The sequence below is a fragment of the Vicugna pacos genome, chromosome 23, assembly GCF_048564905.1.
Source record: "Vicugna pacos chromosome 23, VicPac4, whole genome shotgun sequence".
Taxonomy (NCBI): domain Eukaryota; kingdom Metazoa; phylum Chordata; class Mammalia; order Artiodactyla; family Camelidae; genus Vicugna; species Vicugna pacos.
Genome location: NC_133009.1, coordinates 8208869 through 8232077, shown reverse-complemented (window position 1 = coordinate 8232077; position 23209 = coordinate 8208869). Strand labels below are relative to the sequence as shown.

General features: G+C 54.0%; 1 protein-coding gene across 1 annotated transcript in view; it reads right to left on the bottom strand.

Moving 5' to 3' along the window:
• LOC140688580 (ankyrin repeat domain-containing protein 26-like) overlaps positions 1-13385 on the bottom strand; it is an 80965-nt gene extending 67580 nt beyond the window's left edge. Inside the window, exons 1-2 of the mRNA XM_072948222.1 lie at positions 13375-13385; positions 11735-12094 (exon numbers count right to left, since the gene is read on the bottom strand). Of these exons, the coding sequence (XP_072804323.1) occupies positions 11735-12094; positions 13375-13385 (371 nt within the window). The remainder of the gene's footprint in view (positions 1-11734; positions 12095-13374) is intronic.
• Positions 13386-23209: the final 9824 nt, after the last annotated feature.

Here is a 23209-nt window from a genome sequence, read left to right as displayed (position 1 = left end):
TCTGCTTTTGAGTGTAAAAGGAGCCTGAATTCTCACTCGGAGAAGGTGGCTCTCCAGGACGTTAGCCTGCCATCTTCTCGGTCAGCTGCCTTTCCAAATAAACTCACTATTCTTTACCCCGACACCGCGTCTCCCGATTTCTTGGCCTGTCGTGCGACTTGCGGAATGAGTGTGGACTTGGAAACACAGGAAAGGAAAGCCAAGTCAGGACTCTCACCCTCTTGTCTTTGCTCAGAATACCACCAAGGGGTTGCTGGGACAGTGGACGGAAAACTGAGGCTGCAACACGACCATCAGCACTGGGCCTGGGTGGGAGAGATGGGGGGTGCTGTCCGAAGCGCACCCGGCCTCCTTCTGAGTCACATCACACCCACGTCCCCAGACCCAGGGAGGCCAGGAGCCCCACACAGCAGAGCGCCTCCAAACCTGCAAATGCCCAGTGACCGGTCCACTGTGCACCCTCTGGCGCCCTCCTCCCCGCTCCTCCTCCCCACTCCCCCTCCTTCTGCCCCGCTGGCTCAGCCCTGGTCCCACCACATCCTCACCCACAGCCAGCACTGCTGCAGGAACACCCTCGGCAGGCCGCCCAGCCTCACGCCCTGAGGTCCGCACACCTGGTTGGTGCAGCTCTGCCCCTTTCCAGACCTCACCACCAACTCTAAAACCGCCTGGCCTCCCGCCCTCCGCCCCCAGCCCTGCAGAGCGCCTCCTCTGCTCACGGCATCCTGCCCTCCAGGACCGACATGGCCTGCACACTCCTGGGCCTTGACACTCCTTTATCTGCACACTCCTGGGCATGCACACTCCTGTGTCTGCACATTCCCGGGCCTGCTCCCTCCTGAGCCTACAAACTCCTGGTCCTGCACACTCCTGGGCCAGCAACTCCTGGGTCTCCCCTCTCCTGGGCCTGCACACTCCTCGGTCTGCAGACACCAACTGCACACTACTGGGCCTATACACTCCTGGTCCTGCCCCAGTCCTGCCCACTCCTGGGGCTGCACACAACTGTGTCTGCGCACTCATGGGTCTGCACACTCCTGTGTCTGCAAACACCTGTGCCTGCACACTCGTGGGCCGGCACACTACTGGGCCTGCCCTCTCCAGGCCTGCACACTCTTGGGCCTGCTCCCTCCTGTGCCTGCACACTCTTGGGCCTGCACACTCATGGGCCTGGACACACAAGGGCCTACTCTCTCCTGGGCCTTAACCCTCCTGTGTATGCACAGTAATGGGCCTGCACACTCCTGGGACTCCACACTATTGGGCCTGCCCTCTCCTGGGCCTGCACACTCTTGGACCTGCCATCTCCTGGGCCTGCACACTCATGGGCCTGCTCGATCCTGTGCCTACACACTTCTGGGCTTGTACACCCATGGGCCTGCAGACTCCTGTGCCAGCACACTCCTGGGCCTGCTCCATCCCGTGCCAGCACACTCCTGGGCCTGCTTTCTCCTGGGCCTGACCTTTCCTGTGTCTGCACACTCCTGGGCCTGAACAATCCTGGGCCTGCACACACATGGGCCTACTCTCTCATGGGCCTAAACCCTCCTGTGTATGCACACTCCTGGGCCTGCTCGATCCTGTGCCAGCACCATCTTGGGCCTGCTCCCTCCTGGGCCTGCACACTCCTCGGTCTTCACACTCCTAGGCTTGCACACTCCTGGACCTGCCCTCTCCTTGGCAGGACCTCAACATTTCTTCCGTCTCCTTTGTCTGCACGCTCCTGGTCCTGCACAATCCTGGGCCTGCTCCATCCAGTGCCTGCACACTCCTGGACCTGCTCTCACCTGGGCCTGCACCCACTTCGGTCGGCCCGCTCCTGGGCCTCCACATTCCTGGGCCTGCACACTCCTGGGCCTGCACACTCTGGGGCCAGCACACTTCTGGGCGTGCACACTCCTGTGTCTGCAGACACTGGGACTGCACACTCCTGGGCCTATACACACCTGGTCCTGCCCACTCCTGAGGCTGCACACAACTGTGTCTGTGCACTCATGGGTCTGTACACTCCTGGACCTGCCTTCTCCTTGGCCGGCCCTCAACATAACTGCCCTCTCCTTTCTCTGTGCACTCTTGGGCCTGGACACACCTGGGCCTGCCCCCAACTGTCCTGCCCTCTGCTGTGTCTGCACAACCCTAGGCCTACACACTCATGTGCCTGCTCTCTCCTGTGCCTCCACACTCCTGGGCCTGAACAATCCTGGGCCTGCCCTCTCCGGGCCTGTACACTCCTGGGCCAATCCTCTCCTGTGCCTGCATACTCCTCGGCCTGCCATCTCCTGGTCCTGCACACTCCTGGGCCTTCTCGATCCTGTACCTGTACACTCCTGGGCTTCTGCACCCATGGGCCTGCAGAATCCTGTGCATGCTCTCTCCGGTGCCAGCACACTCCTGGGCCTGCCCTCTACTGGGCCTGCACACACATGGGCCTACTCTCTCCTGGGCCTAAACCCTCCTGTGTATGCATACTAAAGGGCCTGCACACTCCTTGGCCTGCTTCCTCCTGTGCCTGCACACTCCAGGGCTTGGACATTCCTGGGCCTGCTCCCTCCTGTGCCTACACACTCCAGGGCCTGCACACTCCTGGGCCGGCTCTCACCTGGGCCTGCACACTCCTGGGCCTGCAAATTCGTCGGCCTCCCCTTTCCTTAGCCTGCACACTACTGGGCCTGCACATTCCTAGCCTGCTCCCAACCTGTGCCTCCACACAATTGGGCCTGCACACTCCTGGGCCTGCCTACTCCTCGGCCTGCCATCTCCTGGTCCTGCACACTCCTGGGCCTTCTCAATCCTGTGCCTGTACACTCCTGGGCTTGTGCACCCATGGGCCTGCAGACTCCTGTGCATGCTCTCTCCGGTGCCAGCACACTCCTAGGCCTGCACACTATTGGGCCTGCCCTCTCCTGGGCCTGCACACACATGGGCCTACTCTCTCCTGGGCCTAAACCCTCCTGTGTATGCACACTATTGGGCCTGCTCCCTCCTGTGCCTGCACACTCCAGGGCCTGCACATTCCTGGGCCTGCTCCCTCCTGTGCCTGCACACTAATGGGCCTGCACACTCTTGGGCCTCCACACTATTGGGCCTGCCCTCTCCTGGGCCTGCACACACATGGGCCTGCCCTCTCCTGGGCCTGAACAATCCTGGGCCTGCCCTCTCCTGGGTATGCACACTCCTGTGTCTGCAAACACCTGTGCCTGCACACTCGTGGGCCGGCACACTCCTGGGCCTGCCCTCTCCGGGCCTGCACACTCCTGGGCCAGTCGTCTCCTGTGCCTGCATACTCCTCGGCCTGCCATCTCCTGGGCCTGTACACTCCTGATCCTGCCTGCTGCTGGTCCTGCACACTCATTGCCTAACTTCTCATGGGCCTGAACACTCCTGTGTCTGCACACTTCTGGGCCTGGACACACCTGGGCCTGCCCCCAACTGTCCTGCCCTCTGCTGTGTCTGCACACCCCTAGGCCTGCACACTCATGTGCCTGCTCCATCCTGTGCCTGCACACTCCTGTGTCTGAACACTCCTGTGCATGCATACTCCTGGCCTTCCCTCTCCTGGGAATGCAGACACCTGGGCCTGCACACTCCTGGACCTGCTCTCACCTGGGCTTGCACCCACTTCGGCTGGCCCGCTCCTGGGCCTGCACATTCCTGGGCCTGCACACTCATGGGCCTGCTCGATCCTGTGCCTGCACACTCCTGGGCTTGTACACCCATGGGCCTGCAGACTCCTGTGCCAGCACAATCCTGGGCCTGCACACTCATGGGCCTGGACAATCCTTGGCCTGCTCCCTCCTGGGCCTCCACACTCCTGGGCCAGCACACTCCTGGGCGTGCACACTCCTGTGTCTGCAGACACCGGGATTTCACACTCCTGGGCCTATACACTCCTGGTCCTGCCCACTCCTGGGGCTGCACACAACTGTGTCTGCACACTCATGGGTCTGTACACTCCTGTGCCTGCACACTCTTGGGCCTGCCCTCTACGGGCCTGCACACTCCTGGGCCAGTCCTCTCCTGTGCCTGCATACTCCTCGGCCTGCCATCTCCTGGGCCCGTACACTCCTGATCCTGCCTTCTGCTGGTCCTGCACACTCATTGCCTGACCTCATTGCCTGACCTCTAATAAACAGGCCTTCATTTTCCCTCACAGTGAAGTGTCCTTTCACCAACCAAAACCCAAAATCTCCATTCTGCCCAGCATCCCAGGCTCCCCGGCTTGCCTGAAGGCTTCTCTTCTGAAGTTGTGTCACTTCTCCCTCTCAAACAGGACCAGGATTGGTGTCATCAGCATGCAAACTGGGGGCATAGCTCCATTCTGAGAAAGTCCCATTAACCCTTATATACTCCAGTTATCATCACATTTCTGTGAACTAATATGGAGTGATTCCCAGGATATACTGTACATACTTTTGAAGGACAAAAGAGTATGTACAGGATGCTACTTGTACAAGAATGGAGATGCTTAAACAAGTATATCCTTAATTTTGCAGAAAGAAACATGACGGATAAACTAGAAACGAACGAGGTTCATTAACAACCCTCAAGGGTGGAAATCGGAAGGGATTACAGGAGGAAGGGGTAGTGACACTTTCAGGGACAGCTTTGACTTTTGAAATTGTGCTGACACTTCACATACGCAACATGGAATAAATGAGTGAGGAAACCTAATTTTACTCCGTATGAATTAAACATAATTAACCGAAGGGGAAATAATGTAAATAACTTTTCAACACGGTATTTTTACTCTCTACCCTCAGTCTAAAGACATAAATACTCTAAATATTAAACTCTGGTTAGAAAGTGGATTTATCACAGTGGTACACACAAGTCATTTGAAACTGTTTTCTCCATTACTAGAGGATTGAGCAAACGAGTAAATATACTGCAAATAAGACATCTACAGAATGGGAGAGAGTGAAAGTGAATTCTGTGGTGATGAACTGGAAACAGTTATTTGTATGAAATCATGGTTTCCAATATATAAATACAGACCTTGACATAAATATGTGTGTGTAAATACATAGTCTAATTTTTTTACCTCCCTATTTCTTAGCTGTGTGCAGCACAAGGGCCTAGAAGGAGAGACACCCCAGGAACAATGAGCATCCTGAGCACTCAGATGTTGGTTCCTAAGCACCATTCCCCACTGAGGGAACTGGAGGCATCTACCTCTGACTGTGGTGGAGTCAGTGGTACTGCACTACGAGCCCTTCTTCACCCAGTATATATGACATATCTTTCAGAAGCTGATCCACAAGTAGTGACAGATCGCTCTGGGAGCCCACTGACTGTTCCAGCTTTCTTTCCCAGGTGTTTTCTAGGCTGGGGTGTATGGCAGGGAACCCAAAATACAACAACACAGTGGTCTTGCTGATGCCAGAGATGAGAGCTCAGGGAGGCCGTGTGGCTAGAATTTGCAGGACAGGGACCCAGAAGAGGAGAGCGCCTCTCAGGCAAAGGGCTCCAATAATCTACACGGGCTTCCCTTAAGCTTTAAGCTGGGGCAACTGCCATTTCACAGGCAATTATCAAAGAAAGAACAACAGGGAGCTCTGGCCTGAACAACTCCTGGTGTTCACATCATGACCAGCGGGAACCAAGAAAATACACAGAAGACCCGGGCATTTCGTGTAGACATCAGAAACTTTTAAAACAAGCCTCAAAAGGGTTGGGCAGATCCTCCAGAAGAGTAACTGCCTGCCAGAACAAAACAATGCTTTAAGAAAGACACCCAGTAAAGGCTATCCAATCTGTACAAAAGCAAAACCAATTTACAGATATTTCATATAATTCAAGAGGAGAAAACTTCCAGAGATTTACAGTTGAGAGATAACAAGTATATAATATTGTAAATATTTCAAATGAGTAAGTTATATTGTAATTTAATGTAGTAATCATGTTGGCTTTACTTTTATTTTAGAAAATGTGAATACACTGACTACCTCCATCTCTAAACTCTTATTCTGCCCCCAAAAGTCCTAAGTTACTCGCATGGAAATTCTAATCAGGAGGTTTCCAGGAACCTTAAACCTCAAGATACTCCTAAATGGTAGTGGCCTTCGAGTCTAGCATTCACCCAAACGATGCTCTCACTGAACAAAATATTTGTACAACTGTGAGTTGCAGAGTTGTCTGCAGGATCATTCATCCATCACACAAGAAAAGAGGGCACTTTTAATGTGTGTTAAGACACACAACACAGCCTGCACGGGCCACGTGTCTAACATCTTCCTGTGAAGCTCGAGGAAGCTGAGTCCGGCTTCCGCAGCTGCAGGTGAGGGGCCAGGTCCCAGGAAATAGACTTTGTCAAGCAGACAAGTAAAAGGAACAGAGCCTGAACCAGGGCTCAGAACACTGCAGCCACTCTGCACCCAGCTTTCATATGGCTCTCGAGCTACAGTCTACTTTTTCCTAAAGCATCATAAAAATTTAAAAAAAAAATTTAGTAACATATGACAGAGACTGAAAGAGGCCCACAAAGCCTAAAATACCTGGCTCTTTACTGAAAAGGTTTGCCTAACCCTAGTCTAGGCTAACTCTGGCTCCCATGGGACCCTCTCAGAAAGCAAACTGTGCTGCTAAATATAAATTGCCAGAGGCAAACTGATGTAAATTTTACTTTTTCTAATTTTTTCAGCTCTGGCCTTCTAGCAGCTAGACCAATACTGAACCTGACCCAGGGTCATGGGTTGAATTACACTCCTCTAGCCTCGTGAAAGAGGGGACTTCTGCATGGAAGACCTCTTCTGGCTTCTAGTGCCTTCTAATGTCCCCTCCCCATTAAGGGCAGCATGACCTAACTGGGCAGGCCTGGACAGGGGACAGGGGGAGAAAGGCCAAGAGCAGTTGCCTCTTCTTCACCCTATAAGCCATGTATATACATACTGTATCAAAACACAAAGCATGCTTTACTTAACCACGACACTTTGCCAATGACACTACATTAGCAACCAAAATTTTTCAATTCTTCGTCCCAGGAACTATCTGTTAAGTGCCTTCAATGACTAGGCACTGTGCGGGTGCTGGGCTCCTGCCCCAATTCCACAGAGTGAGCTTATCTGTACAAGAAGCAGACTGGTAACAAACAACTGAAAAATAAATTCAGGAACTGAGAAGATGAAGCTAAAATAGGAAAATGTGACAGTGAGGGGAAGTGGAGACGCCCGTTTTGGCTAAAATGACACGGTCACAACTCTGTAAGGAGATGACATTTGAGCAGAGGCCTTTCTAAGCAGAGGAAACGCTGAGCACAGTGAGTCTGAGCAGAGATGAGCTCTGTCTAGCAGGGAAATGAGGGCTGTGAGGCCAAGCACGATGGACAAGGGGGAGAAGGGGGAGAGCGGGTGGGAAAAGGCGAGGTAGCCGGAGCAGGAGACTTTACACATTTGGTATCAGCTTCCCCATAAATAACTACAAATTTAGTGGAATCATCCTGCAGTCCCAGGTCAGAAGCCTGAAACTTGGCAGGGCTGCGTTCCTGAGGTACCAGAGAATGAGCTCCCTTGCCTTGCCGGCTTCTGGAAGTTGTGCATGTTCCTCGGCTCAGAGCTTATTCTCTGCACTGCTGTCATTTCTTCCCTCATAGTAGTTTTTCTAATTCTCATTCCTCTTTCCAACTTCTAATCCTCCTGCCTCCCTCTTACACAGACCTTTGTCTATACATTCACCCGACTGGGTAACCCAAGATAAGCTCTTCATTTCAGGATCTCTGACTTACATGTATCTGTGATGTTCCTTCTGTACTGTAAGATCACATATTCATAGGTTCTGGGGATTAAGACACAGCCAGCCTCGGGGGGCATTATTCAGCCCACCACACTTTACTTCTGAGGATTATTTGGAGTAGGAAGTGTGAAGTGATTATTTTTTAAGATTTCTTGGGCTACACTATGGAGAGTGTGCCTCAGCGGGGCAACAGTGGAAGCAGAGAAATGAGTCAGCAAGTTATCACTAATACATACTTCCTATTTTTAAAAAAGAAGATATCTAAGAGCATAAAATATTATTTAAGTAGTAATTTCTTTAATGGAAAAACAAGGTCAGAAATGAAGTAGCCACAGCCAATACTTATTACTTCCACAAAAAGAGTAATCTAAGCCATTTTTAATGGCATCTCTGGTATCTCAAGTGGAGAAATTAAAAGTATAATATTAAACGTTGACATCAGGAGAGAAGAAGGGACTGAAATCAATAATCTAAGCTTACACCTTAAGAAACTAGAAAATGAGAAGTAAATTAAACCCAAAGCACACAGAGGAAAGAAAATTATTACCTAATTAACGACATTAAATGAAACAGAAAAATGGGAAAAAATAATAACAATGGAATCAAAGCTGGTTCTTTGAAACAATCAAAAAACTAATCAATGTTTTGCCAGAATTTTTAAGAAAAGTGACATAAAGTATCAATATCAAAAATGAAAGAGGAGATATCAAAATAGATTCAATAGACACTAAAAGGATAAGGGAATATTATGAACAATTTTATGCCAATAAATTTAAAAACTTGGATAAAACAGATAATTTCCTTAAATGACATAATTTATCAAAATGTAAAAAGAAATGGATAGCATGAATAGTCTTCTATCTACTAAAGAGACTAAAATCTTACTTAAAAATCTTCCCACAAAGAAAACTCCTAGATCAGATGTCTCTGTTGGTGTATTTTACTGAACAAACAAGTAAGAAATATTACCAATTCTACACAGGTTTGTCCAGCAAAACAGAAGAAACAGAACTGGAACATTTTCCAATTCATTTTGAGACAAGTAATACCTTGACACCAAAAACAGAGAAATGACAAGAAAATTAAAAACCAATTTCCCTTACAAACAAAGTGCAAAATTCATCAACAAAACATTGGCAAATTAAATCCGGCAATACATAAAAACTGTAATACATCATGACCAAGAAGGGTGTATTCCAGGAATACAAGGTTGTTTAATATTTGAAAATCAATCAATTCACCATATTAAGAGACTGAGAAAGAAAAACCATATAATCATCTTAATACGTACAAAAAAATTTTGGGTAAAATTCAACACCAATTCATGATTAAAAAAACAAACAAAAGAACTCAGCAAACTGGGAATAGAAACTTTTTCACCCTAGTCAAGTATATTGATGAAAAATCTACAGCTAAATTACACTTAATGGCGAAAGACTGAATGCATCCCCGTAAGGTTGAAGAAAAGGCAAGGATGGACATTTTCACCACTTTTATTCAACACCGTAATAAGGGCCTAATTTTAAGAGAAGAATAAAACAAAAGGCCAACAGAATGGAAAGGAAGAAGTAAATCTGTCCTTATTTGCACATAACTTGACCATCTACCTAGAAAATACCAAGGAATCTACAAATGTGATTCTTAGAACTAAAAAGTGAGTTTAATACGGTTGCAAGATACAAAGTCAATACACAAAAATCAATCACATTTCCACATGCTAGCAATGACAATCAGGAGTCTAAATTAAGAAAGGCTACTTTAACGTGTCATCAAAAAATAGGCAATATTTAGGACTAAATTTAGTCAAGTATGTTCAAGGCTTGTACAGAGTAATTGAGACAATAAAGAGCAGAGAGAGCCTGGGCAGAACTCACACATATATATGGCCAACTGACTTTTTAGAAAGGTCCTAAGATAATTCAGTGGAGGAAGAGTTACTCTTTAATAAATGATGAAAGAAGTGGACATACGTATGAATTAAAAAAAAAAACCCTGAAGTATAATAAAAAATATATTTGGTCTTTCTCACTGTATCCTTGGCACAGAGCTTTTGAAACCCTCGGAATTTCCTGAGTGATGGAGGTATATTCTATTTTCATTTATAATGAGCCCCTCACAACCATAGTTGGGTTTATGTTAATGAGATGGCTACTGGAGGGCCCCTTAACAATTTAAGGATGAAGGTTCGTCACCAGAAGGACCAAGTCATGATAAGAGGTTGGAACTTTCATCCCTACCTCTCAATCTCTGGTGAGAGTAGACGGAGCAAAGACGGACCACTAATGGCCAATGATTTAATCAATCCTGCCCAAGTAATGAAGCCTCAGTAAAATCCACTAACAATTGGGTTCAAGAAGTTTCTCGGGTCGGGGGAGGGTGTAAATAGAGCTGTAGAGCGCTTGCTTAGCAGGCACGAGGTCCTGGGTTCAACCCTTGGAACCTCCTCTAGTAAATAAATAAGTAAATCATACAACATGTGGCCATTAAGGTCGGCTTCTTTCACTTAGACTGCTTGTCAGGTCCATTCATTCAGAGTGCTGTGAAGCACTCTGTTCCTGAAAAGGATGAAAATATTCTTTTTTTTTTAATGAAGTTTAACTAGTCTTTGTACCTAGCTAGCATTACTTGGTAAAACATTCCCTCAATGCATTTCCAAAATTATGACCTTGCAAATTCGAACACGTTTCTGAAATAAATTTCCTTGTAAGAGTAGAATACACTAAACTTCCAAAATTATTAATAACACTAATTAAGGAAAACAGGGAGTAAAGAAAAGGGGTCTGGAAACTGAAACAAATGCTCAGTCTGCAACCTCAAGTCTCACTCTAGTTGTGCGACCTAAGGAACTGCCTTCACCTTTAAATACTTTCTTATTTGAGAGAGAGCGCACTGCCCTTCCCTCCCTGCAAGGTGGCTGTTCAGGTAACATGAGGTAACAGTACCTAGCACAGTACCTGACACGAAGTGTCCAGAAATAGTTTGCTTCCTTCATTCAACACGAAAGACACACTCACGTGAAGGTTAAGATGTAAGGGAGCCTATACTTCCACAAGTCTCCGTCAGCACAAAATATGACAGGTAGTTTGGTTCCAATATAAAAACAACACCCACCCACCCCATTCCACGAACGCTTCTGAGGGATCTGGAGCCAGACAAGGGAGCCTGCATGCGCTCCTGCAAGAACTCCTTCGGGGCCACTGAGCACTAAAGCAGCAACTGGAAGAGTCCAGTCACTGTGCTAAAACGTCTGGATGCCTTTATGCTAGTACCGGAGCTCACGCGCGGTAAAAGGGGAAAAAAGTCCAATTAGGCCCAACTCCAAATGACCCCTGAAGAAATCAAGACAGGAATGCCGACTTATCCTTCCTGAAACGCGAACGGTACCACACCAACACCCATTAAGAAACCTCAAGATTCAAACACTCCACGCCAACACTGGTGCCGCTCATGCTGCTTAGAAAGGCTGCGCAGGAGAGCAGCCCTGGCAGCACGGAAGGGGCTGAAGCAAAGCCGGCCGCGGCAAACGCAGGCGAGGGGGACAAACAAGATGACGATTTCGGGGCTGTGCACACACGCCGCTGCCGACCGCTTTGCAGACCACGGCCCCGCCGCGAGCATCCTGAAGGACTTCGCGGCTTCACAGTCCCGACGTCAAGGGAAGGCCGCGAGGGGAGCGCCCGGGGGTCGGGGCCCTGTTACCGTCCTGCGGGGCCCTGGCGGCCAGGGTCCCGGCCTCCACCTCCACCCCCACCCACCCCCACTCCCCGCGCCCAGCGAGGGCCGGCCGGGAAGCGCCCCGAGCAACGCCCCAGCGCGAGCAGCCCGGCCCCGCCCGAGACCCCCGGTGCGCGGACGGCGGGGCAGCCCGCTGGGGTCCGGGCCGGGCTCGGGGCCGCGGCCGGGACCCGGGCTGGGGCCGGGGGCCGACGCCGCAGCTGCGTCTGCCGAGGCCAGACGGGGGGCCGCGCGGGCGGGCGCGGCCGGCCGGCGGGGCAGGGACACTCACCACACCACGCAGCTGGAGCCCTCGCCGAAGTACCAGGTTGCTGGAGCGCCGCCGACGTCGAACAGCTGCCCGCGGACCATCACACGGGGCCGCGTCCACCACCGCCATGTTGGCTGCCGGGCGGCCGCCGCTCGGCCCACGCCGCGCCTCCCAGAGGAACAGCGCCAGCGCCGCCGCCGCCGCCGCCGCCGCCGCCGCCGCCGCCGCCGCCGCCGCCCGGGAGAGCCCCAGAGCCGAGCCGCCCGCGAACCATCTCCGGGCCGCACCGCTGCCGCCGCCGCATTCGGCACGAAGCTCCGCGGCAGCCGCTCGGTCAGCGCCGCGCTTCCCGGAGGGACTTCGCTGCCGCCGCTGCAGCCGCTTCAGCCGCCTGGAGGGAGAAGGGCCGGCGCCGCTCGGGAGAACGGCAGACACGTCTGCCCCTCCGAAAGGCTGCCGCGTGACTGCCTGGCAATCTGACCTTCGGGTGGGCGGAGGGAGGGCGCCGGGGCGTGGCCTGGAAGCGTGTGCGCGGATTGGCTGTCGTGTCTCTGGGGGCGGGTCTGGTGGCCCCTCGATTTGTAGTCTTTTTGCCTATCAGGATTTTTTTTTTTGAAGGGGGGGTAGTGATTTGTTTTATTTTTACAGTGATCACCTATCACATTGTTTTACTTTGATATTATAGATATTATAGCCCCAAACTGGAGTACAATTGGATCCGCCCGCGAACCATCTCGGGGCCGCACCGCTGCCGCCGCCGCGTTCGGCACGAAGCTCCGCGGCAGCCGCTTGGCCCACGCCGCGCCTCCCAGAGGGACAGCGCCGCCGCCGCCGCCGCCGCCGCCGCCGCCGCCGCCGCCGCCGCCGCCGCCGCCGCCGCCGCCGCCGCTCGGGAGAGCCCCAGAGCCGAGCCGCCGGCTGCTCGGACCGGCTGCCGCCTGCCTGCCTGCCTGCCCACCCGCCTACCTGAGGGACTGACCGAACGGGTGGGCGGAGGGAGGGGCGCGCGCCCAGGAGGGCGACAGGGGTGGGGCCAGGGAGCGCGCGCGGGCGGATTGGCTCCCATGGCCCGGGGGCGGGGCTGCGCGCTCAAGGCGGAGACACCTGTGTAAACTAGCCTTCACCCAAATTTGTCACCTCATAGAAAGGGAACAGTGCTTCCTAACAAATATGACCCACTTCACAAGAACAGCTCGCTCAGCAGGGGCAGCATGGGGAGAGATGTCTGAATTTCCCACGTCTGGGTAGGAACTGGGATCAAGGCTAAGAGGAGTGGAAGCCTCAGTCACCCTCCTTGGGGGCTGGCAGAGACCCCAAGTTATCAGACCAAGGGAACTGACCCACTCATAAGGCTGAGATGAGCGAACAATCCAGGGACAGGAGCCGAGCAGGGAAGCAGATCACGGCTGTCTCCCAGAACTCCCTTGTTCCCCTCCCAGTCTGCCCAGCCCTCCTCATAGAGTGTCCTGGCCCACCTCTCCAGCCCTTCCTCCTGACCCTACCTCAGACGTTCTAATCCTTCGTGGACACGCCCTGGCTCTTTCTTACCCCTGCTTCCCCTGTCGCCAGTGCATCTTTCTCCAGGTTCTGGGTTCTGATTCCTTCCCTGGGACCTGGGCAGGGTCAGGACAGCAGAGACTCCCTGAGGATGGCCTGTATACCACACCAGCATGCAAAGCTGTGGCCACGGGGTTACACAGGTGGCACGGTCCTCTACTTGGCCCTGCAAAGAACTTGAAGAAATGACCTCACGCCAGGGCCCTCTCTCCATCTCCGACACACACACACACACACACACCCGTAGGTCGACCTCACAGGTCCTCCTCCACTGCTCTGCTTCCTCCTGTCCACCTGAGCAGCACCCAACTGCTCCCAGTCCTCCTTGACTCTTCTGTGAAGGAGAGTTTTCTGCACATTTTCACCTTTGCCACCTCCCTGTCCAGCTGAGCCTCCACCAGAGAAATGGACTCAGTTTCCAGGCTCAGACAGAGAAGCTGCCACCCCCCTTGTGGGTGTCACCCCACTGTGTCTATGCCTAGAGCAGCACACGTGGCAGGCACTGGGGAAAATGTGGTGGGTGACAGACAGAGCCTGGACCCTAATTTCCCTGGTGGGACTTAGACCTGTGACTACTCTGCTTTCAGGAGCTTCAAGGTGAAATGGGCTAACTAACACGTCCTTCTCTCAGGGCCCTCAGCAAAGGATGGCAATCATCACGTACCTACACGAGTTAGTGGCTATTATCTGCTCCACACATTGCAGTCTTTTAGAATGAAGCTGACCAAAGGCTGGTTCTTTCATGATCCCTTGTGCTACCGAGGAGACCCTCAGAAGTGCAAATTACACACACGAGGGTACGCCACTGGGCCCAGAGTGGCTTCCTTAGAACCAGCTGGGGCATTCAGATCACATCCCATGTAATGCTTTCACTTCTCCTTCCCCTGAATGCAGGCTTCTTTAAGAGCCAGCACTTTTTAACAGGAAGGTTTCAACCATACACAAAAACAGAAAAATGCAATAGAAACAGTAGAGCCAACACCTACATATCAGACAATGTTAACATTTTCCCATATTTGCTTCAGCTCATTTTTTAAATAAACACTTTATTGAGACATTCACATAGCATATAATCCCCCCCTCCATTTTAAGTGTATAATTTCATGGCTTTCAGCATAGTCATAGATTTTGTCATCATCGTCACAATAAATATTACAACATTTTCATTACCTCCAGAAGAAACCCCACATCCTTTAGCTATTATGCCCTGTCTCCATGTCCATGCCCCAACAACCACTAATCCTCTTACTGTCTCTGTAGGTTTCCCTATTCTGGACTGCCACATGAATGCAATCATACAACATGTGGCCATTAAGGTCGGCTTCTTTCACTTAGACTGCTTGTCAGGTCCATTCATTCAGAGTGCTGTGAAGCACTCTGTTCCTGAAAAGGATGAAAATATTCTTTTTTTTTTTAATGAAGTTTAACTAGTCTTTGTACCTAGCTAGCATTACTTGGTAAAACATTCCCTCAATGCATTTCCAAAATTATGACCTTGCAAATTCGAACACGTTTCTGAAATAAATTTCCTTGTAAGAGTAGAATACACTAAACTTCCAAAATTATTAATAACACTAATTAAGGAAAACAGGGAGTAAAGAAAAGGGGTCTGGAAACTGAAACAAATGCTCAGTCTGCAACCTCAAGTCTCACTCTAGTTGTGCGACCTAAGGAACTGCCTTCACCTTTAAATACTTTCTTATTTGAGAGAGAGCGCACTGCCCTTCCCTCCCTGCAAGGTGGCTGTTCAGGTAACATGAGGTAACAGTACCTAGCACAGTACCTGACACGAAGTGTCCAGAAATAGTTTGCTTCCTTCATTCAACACGAAAGACACACTCACGTGAAGGTTAAGATGTAAGGGAGCCTATACTTCCACAAGTCTCCGTCAGCACAAAATATGACAGGTAGTTTGGTTCCAATATAAAAACAACACCCACCCACCCCATTCCACGAACGCTTCTGAGGGATCTGGAGCCAGACAAGGGAGCCTGCATGCGCTCCTGCAAGAACTCCTTCGGGGCCACTGAGCACTAAAGCAGCAACTGGAAGAGTCCAGTCACTGTGCTAAAACGTCTGGATGCCTTTATGCTAGTACCGGAGCTCACGCGCGGTAAAAGGGGAAAAAAGTCCAATTAGGCCCAACTCCAAATGACCCCTGAAGAAATCAAGACAGGAATGCCGACTTATCCTTCCTGAAACGCGAACGGTACCACACCAACACCCATTAAGAAACCTCAAGATTCAAACACTCCACGCCAACACTGGTGCCGCTCATGCTGCTTAGAAAGGCTGCGCAGGAGAGCAGCCCTGGCAGCACGGAAGGGGCTGAAGCAAAGCCGGCCGCGGCAAACGCAGGCGAGGGGGACAAACAAGATGACGATTTCGGGGCTGTGCACACACGCCGCTGCCGACCGCTTTGCAGACCACGGCCCCGCCGCGAGCATCCTGAAGGACTTCGCGGCTTCACAGTCCCGACGTCAAGGGAAGGCCGCGAGGGGAGCGCCCGGGGGTCGGGGCCCTGTTACCGTCCTGCGGGGCCCTGGCGGCCAGGGTCCCGGCCTCCACCTCCACCCCCACCCACCCCCACTCCCCGCGCCCAGCGAGGGCCGGCCGGGAAGCGCCCCGAGCAACGCCCCAGCGCGAGCAGCCCGGCCCCGCCCGAGACCCCCGGTGCGCGGACGGCGGGGCAGCCCGCTGGGGTCCGGGCCGGGCTCGGGGCCGCGGCCGGGACCCGGGCTGGGGCCGGGGGCCGACGCCGCAGCTGCGTCTGCCGAGGCCAGACGGGGGGCCGCGCGGGCGGGCGCGGCCGGCCGGCGGGGCAGGGACACTCACCACACCACGCAGCTGGAGCCCTCGCCGAAGTACCAGGTTGCTGGAGCGCCGCCGACGTCGAACAGCTGCCCGCGGACCATCACACGGGGCCGCGTCCACCACCGCCATGTTGGCTGCCGGGCGGCCGCCGCTCGGCCCACGCCGCGCCTCCCAGAGGAACAGCGCCAGCGCCGCCGCCGCCGCCGCCGCCGCCGCCGCCGCCGCCGCCGCCGCCGCCGCCCGGGAGAGCCCCAGAGCCGAGCCGCCCGCGAACCATCTCCGGGCCGCACCGCTGCCGCCGCCGCATTCGGCACGAAGCTCCGCGGCAGCCGCTCGGTCAGCGCCGCGCTTCCCGGAGGGACTTCGCTGCCGCCGCTGCAGCCGCTTCAGCCGCCTGGAGGGAGAAGGGCCGGCGCCGCTCGGGAGAACGGCAGACACGTCTGCCCCTCCGAAAGGCTGCCGCGTGACTGCCTGGCAATCTGACCTTCGGGTGGGCGGAGGGAGGGCGCCGGGGCGTGGCCTGGAAGCGTGTGCGCGGATTGGCTGTCGTGTCTCTGGGGGCGGGTCTGGTGGCCCCTCGATTTGTAGTCTTTTTGCCTATCAGGATTTTTTTTTTTGAAGGGGGGGTAGTGATTTGTTTTATTTTTACAGTGATCACCTATCACATTGTTTTACTTTGATATTATAGATATTATAGCCCCAAACTGGAGTACAATTGGATCCGCCCGCGAACCATCTCGGGGCCGCACCGCTGCCGCCGCCGCGTTCGGCACGAAGCTCCGCGGCAGCCGCTTGGCCCACGCCGCGCCTCCCAGAGGGACAGCGCCGCCGCCGCCGCCGCCGCCGCCGCCGCCGCCGCCGCCGCCGCCGCCGCCGCCGCCGCCGCCGCCGCCGCTCGGGAGAGCCCCAGAGCCGAGCCGCCGGCTGCTCGGACCGGCTGCCGCCTGCCTGCCTGCCTGCCCACCCGCCTACCTGAGGGACTGACCGAACGGGTGGGCGGAGGGAGGGGCGCGCGCCCAGGAGGGCGACAGGGGTGGGGCCAGGGAGCGCGCGCGGGCGGATTGGCTCCCATGGCCCGGGGGCGGGGCTGCGCGCTCAAGGCGGAGACACCTGTGTAAACTAGCCTTCACCCAAATTTGTCACCTCATAGAAAGGGAACAGTGCTTCCTAACAAATATGACCCACTTCACAAGAACAGCTCGCTCAGCAGGGGCAGCATGGGGAGAGATGTCTGAATTTCCCACGTCTGGGTAGGAACTGGGATCAAGGCTAAGAGGAGTGGAAGCCTCAGTCACCCTCCTTGGGGGCTGGCAGAGACCCCAAGTTATCAGACCAAGGGAACTGACCCGCTCATAAGGCTGAGATGAGCGAACAATCCAGGGACAGGAGCCGAGCAGGGAAGCAGATCACGGCTGTCTCCCAGAACTCCCTTGTTCCCCTCCCAGTCTGCCCAGCCCTCCTCATAGAGTGTCCTGGCCCACCTCTCCAGCCCTTCCTCCTGACCCTACCTCAGACGTTCTAATCCTTCGTGGACACGCCCTGGCTCTTTCTTACCCCTGCTTCCCCTGTCGCCAGTGCATCTTTCTCCAGGTTCTGGGTTCTGATTCCTTCCCTGGGACCTGGGCAGGGTCAGGACAGCAGAGACTCCCTGAGGATGGCCTGTATACCACACCAGCATGCAAAGCTGTGGCCACGGGGTTACACAGGTGGCACGGTCCTCTACTTGGCCCTGCAAAGAACTTGAAGAAATGACCTCACGCCAGGGCCCTCTCTCCATCTCCGACACACACACACACACACACACCCGTAGGTCGACCTCACAGGTCCTCCTCCACTGCTCTGCTTCCTCCTGTCCACCTGAGCAGCACCCAACTGCTCCCAGTCCTCCTTGACTCTTCTGTGAAGGAGAGTTTTCTGCACATTTTCACCTTTGCCACCTCCCTGTCCAGCTGAGCCTCCACCAGAGAAATGGACTCAGTTTCCAGGCTCAGACAGAGAAGCTGCCACCCCCCTTGTGGGTGTCACCCCACTGTGTCTATGCCTAGAGCAGCACACGTGGCAGGCACTGGGGAAAATGTGGTGGGTGACAGACAGAGCCTGGACCCTAATTTCCCTGGTGGGACTTAGACCTGTGACTACTCTGCTTTCAGGAGCTTCAAGGTGAAATGGGCTAACTAACACGTCCTTCTCTCAGGGCCCTCAGCAAAGGATGGCAATCATCACGTACCTACACGAGTTAGTGGCTATTATCTGCTCCACACATTGCAGTCTTTTAGAATGAAGCTGACCAAAGGCTGGTTCTTTCATGATCCCTTGTGCTACCGAGGAGACCCTCAGAAGTGCAAATTACACACACGAGGGTACGCCACTGGGCCCAGAGTGGCTTCCTTAGAACCAGCTGGGGCATTCAGATCACATCCCATGTAATGCTTTCACTTCTCCTTCCCCTGAATGCAGGCTTCTTTAAGAGCCAGCACTTTTTAACAGGAAGGTTTCAACCATACACAAAAACAGAAAAATGCAATAGAAACAGTAGAGCCAACACCTACATATCAGACAATGTTAACATTTTCCCATATTTGCTTCAGCTCATTTTTTAAATAAACACTTTATTGAGACATTCACATAGCATATAATCCCCCCCTCCATTTTAAGTGTATAATTTCATGGCTTTCAGCATAGTCATAGATTTTGTCATCATCGTCACAATAAATATTACAACATTTTCATTACCTCCAGAAGAAACCCCACATCCTTTAGCTATTATGCCCTGTCTCCATGTCCATGCCCCAACAACCACTAATCCTCTTACTGTCTCTGTAGGTTTCCCTATTCTGGACTGCCACATGAATGCAATCATACAACATGTGGCCATTAAGGTCGGCTTCTTTCACTTAGACTGCTTGTCAGGTCCATTCATTCAGAGTGCTGTGAAGCACTCTGTTCCTGAAAAGGATGAAAATATTCTTTTTTTTTTTTAATGAAGTTTAACTAGTCTTTGTACCTAGCTAGCATTACTTGGTAAAACATTCCCTCAATGCATTTCCAAAATTATGACCTTGCAAATTCGAACACGTTTCTGAAATAAATTTCCTTGTAAGAGTAGAATACACTAAACTTCCAAAATTATTAATAACACTAATTAAGGAAAACAGGGAGTAAAGAAAAGGGGTCTGGAAACTGAAACAAATGCTCAGTCTGCAACCTCAAGTCTCACTCTAGTTGTGCGACCTAAGGAACTGCCTTCACCTTTAAATACTTTCTTATTTGAGAGAGAGCGCACTGCCCTTCCCTCCCTGCAAGGTGGCTGTTCAGGTAACATGAGGTAACAGTACCTAGCACAGTACCTGACACGAAGTGTCCAGAAATAGTTTGCTTCCTTCATTCAACACGAAAGACACACTCACGTGAAGGTTAAGATGTAAGGGAGCCTATACTTCCACAAGTCTCCGTCAGCACAAAATATGACAGGTAGTTTGGTTCCAATATAAAAACAACACCCACCCACCCCATTCCACGAACGCTTCTGAGGGATCTGGAGCCAGACAAGGGAGCCTGCATGCGCTCCTGCAAGAACTCCTTCGGGGCCACTGAGCACTAAAGCAGCAACTGGAAGAGTCCAGTCACTGTGCTAAAACGTCTGGATGCCTTTATGCTAGTACCGGAGCTCACGCGCGGTAAAAGGGGAAAAAAGTCCAATTAGGCCCAACTCCAAATGACCCCTGAAGAAATCAAGACAGGAATGCCGACTTATCCTTCCTGAAACGCGAACGGTACCACACCAACACCCATTAAGAAACCTCAAGATTCAAACACTCCACGCCAACACTGGTGCCGCTCATGCTGCTTAGAAAGGCTGCGCAGGAGAGCAGCCCTGGCAGCACGGAAGGGGCTGAAGCAAAGCCGGCCGCGGCAAACGCAGGCGAGGGGGACAAACAAGATGACGATTTCGGGGCTGTGCACACACGCCGCTGCCGACCGCTTTGCAGACCACGGCCCCGCCGCGAGCATCCTGAAGGACTTCGCGGCTTCACAGTCCCGACGTCAAGGGAAGGCCGCGAGGGGAGCGCCCGGGGGTCGGGGCCCTGTTACCGTCCTGCGGGGCCCTGGCGGCCAGGGTCCCGGCCTCCACCTCCACCCCCACCCACCCCCACTCCCCGCGCCCAGCGAGGGCCGGCCGGGAAGCGCCCCGAGCAACGCCCCAGCGCGAGCAGCCCGGCCCCGCCCGAGACCCCCGGTGCGCGGACGGCGGGGCAGCCCGCTGGGGTCCGGGCCGGGCTCGGGGCCGCGGCCGGGACCCGGGCTGGGGCCGGGGGCCGACGCCGCAGCTGCGTCTGCCGAGGCCAGACGGGGGGCCGCGCGGGCGGGCGCGGCCGGCCGGCGGGGCAGGGACACTCACCACACCACGCAGCTGGAGCCCTCGCCGAAGTACCAGGTTGCTGGAGCGCCGCCGACGTCGAACAGCTGCCCGCGGACCATCACACGGGGCCGCGTCCACCACCGCCATGTTGGCTGCCGGGCGGCCGCCGCTCGGCCCACGCCGCGCCTCCCAGAGGAACAGCGCCAGCGCCGCCGCCGCCGCCGCCGCCGCCGCCGCCGCCGCCGCCGCCGCCGCCCGGGAGAGCCCCAGAGCCGAGCCGCCCGCGAACCATCTCCGGGCCGCACCGCTGCCGCCGCCGCATTCGGCACGAAGCTCCGCGGCAGCCGCTCGGTCAGCGCCGCGCTTCCCGGAGGGACTTCGCTGCCGCCGCTGCAGCCGCTTCAGCCGCCTGGAGGGAGAAGGGCCGGCGCCGCTCGGGAGAACGGCAGACACGTCTGCCCCTCCGAAAGGCTGCCGCGTGACTGCCTGGCAATCTGACCTTCCGGTGGGCGGAGGGAGGGCGCCGGGGCGTGGCCTGGAAGCGTGTGCGCGGATTGGCTGTCGTGTCTCTGGGGGCGGGTCTGGTGGCCCCTCGATTTGTAGTCTTTTTGCCTATCAGGATTTTTTTTTTTGAAGGGGGGGTAGTGATTTGTTTTATTTTTACAGTGATCACCTATCACATTGTTTTACTTTGATATTATAGATATTATAGCCCCAAACTGGAGTACAATTGGATCCGCCCGCGAACCATCTCGGGGCCGCACCGCTGCCGCCGCCGCGTTCGGCACGAAGCTCCGCGGCAGCCGCTTGGCCCACGCCGCGCCTCCCAGAGGGACAGCGCCGCCGCCGCCGCCGCCGCCGCCGCCGCCGCCGCCGCCGCCGCCGCCGCCGCCGCTCGGGAGAGCCCCAGAGCCGAGCCGCCGGCTGCTCGGACCGGCTGCCGCCTGCCTGCCTGCCTGCCCACCCGCCTACCTGAGGGACTGACCGAACGGGTGGGCGGAGGGAGGGGCGCGCGCCCAGGAGGGCGACAGGGGTGGGGCCAGGGAGCGCGCGCGGGCGGATTGGCTCCCATGGCCCGGGGGCGGGGCTGCGCGCTCAAGGCGGAGACACCTGTGTAAACTAGCCTTCACCCAAATTTGTCACCTCATAGAAAGGGAACAGTGCTTCCTAACAAATATGACCCACTTCACAAGAACAGCTCGCTCAGCAGGGGCAGCATGGGGAGAGATGTCTGAATTTCCCACGTCTGGGTAGGAACTGGGATCAAGGCTAAGAGGAGTGGAAGCCTCAGTCACCCTCCTTGGGGGCTGGCAGAGACCCCAAGTTATCAGACCAAGGGAACTGACCCGCTCATAAGGCTGAGATGAGCGAACAATCCAGGGACAGGAGCCGAGCAGGGAAGCAGATCACGGCTGTCTCCCAGAACTCCCTTGTTCCCCTCCCAGTCTGCCCAGCCCTCCTCATAGAGTGTCCTGGCCCACCTCTCCAGCCCTTCCTCCTGACCCTACCTCAGACGTTCTAATCCTTCGTGGACACGCCCTGGCTCTTTCTTACCCCTGCTTCCCCTGTCGCCAGTGCATCTTTCTCCAGGTTCTGGGTTCTGATTCCTTCCCTGGGACCTGGGCAGGGTCAGGACAGCAGAGACTCCCTGAGGATGGCCTGTATACCACACCAGCATGCAAAGCTGTGGCCACGGGGTTACACAGGTGGCACGGTCCTCTACTTGGCCCTGCAAAGAACTTGAAGAAATGACCTCACGCCAGGGCCCTCTCTCCATCTCCGACACACACACACACACACACACCCGTAGGTCGACCTCACAGGTCCTCCTCCACTGCTCTGCTTCCTCCTGTCCACCTGAGCAGCACCCAACTGCTCCCAGTCCTCCTTGACTCTTCTGTGAAGGAGAGTTTTCTGCACATTTTCACCTTTGCCACCTCCCTGTCCAGCTGAGCCTCCACCAGAGAAATGGACTCAGTTTCCAGGCTCAGACAGAGAAGCTGCCACCCCCCTTGTGGGTGTCACCCCACTGTGTCTATGCCTAGAGCAGCACACGTGGCAGGCACTGGGGAAAATGTGGTGGGTGACAGACAGAGCCTGGACCCTAATTTCCCTGGTGGGACTTAGACCTGTGACTACTCTGCTTTCAGGAGCTTCAAGGTGAAATGGGCTAACTAACACGTCCTTCTCTCAGGGCCCTCAGCAAAGGATGGCAATCATCACGTACCTACACGAGTTAGTGGCTATTATCTGCTCCACACATTGCAGTCTTTTAGAATGAAGCTGACCAAAGGCTGGTTCTTTCATGATCCCTTGTGCTACCGAGGAGACCCTCAGAAGTGCAAATTACACACACGAGGGTACGCCACTGGGCCCAGAGTGGCTTCCTTAGAACCAGCTGGGGCATTCAGATCACATCCCATGTAATGCTTTCACTTCTCCTTCCCCTGAATGCAGGCTTCTTTAAGAGCCAGCACTTTTTAACAGGAAGGTTTCAACCATACACAAAAACAGAAAAATGCAATAGAAACAGTAGAGCCAACACCTACATATCAGACAATGTTAACATTTTCCCATATTTGCTTCAGCTCATTTTTTAAATAAACACTTTATTGAGACATTCACATAGCATATAATCCCCCCCTCCATTTTAAGTGTATAATTTCATGGCTTTCAGCATAGTCATAGATTTTGTCATCATCGTCACAATAAATATTACAACATTTTCATTACCTCCAGAAGAAACCCCACATCCTTTAGCTATT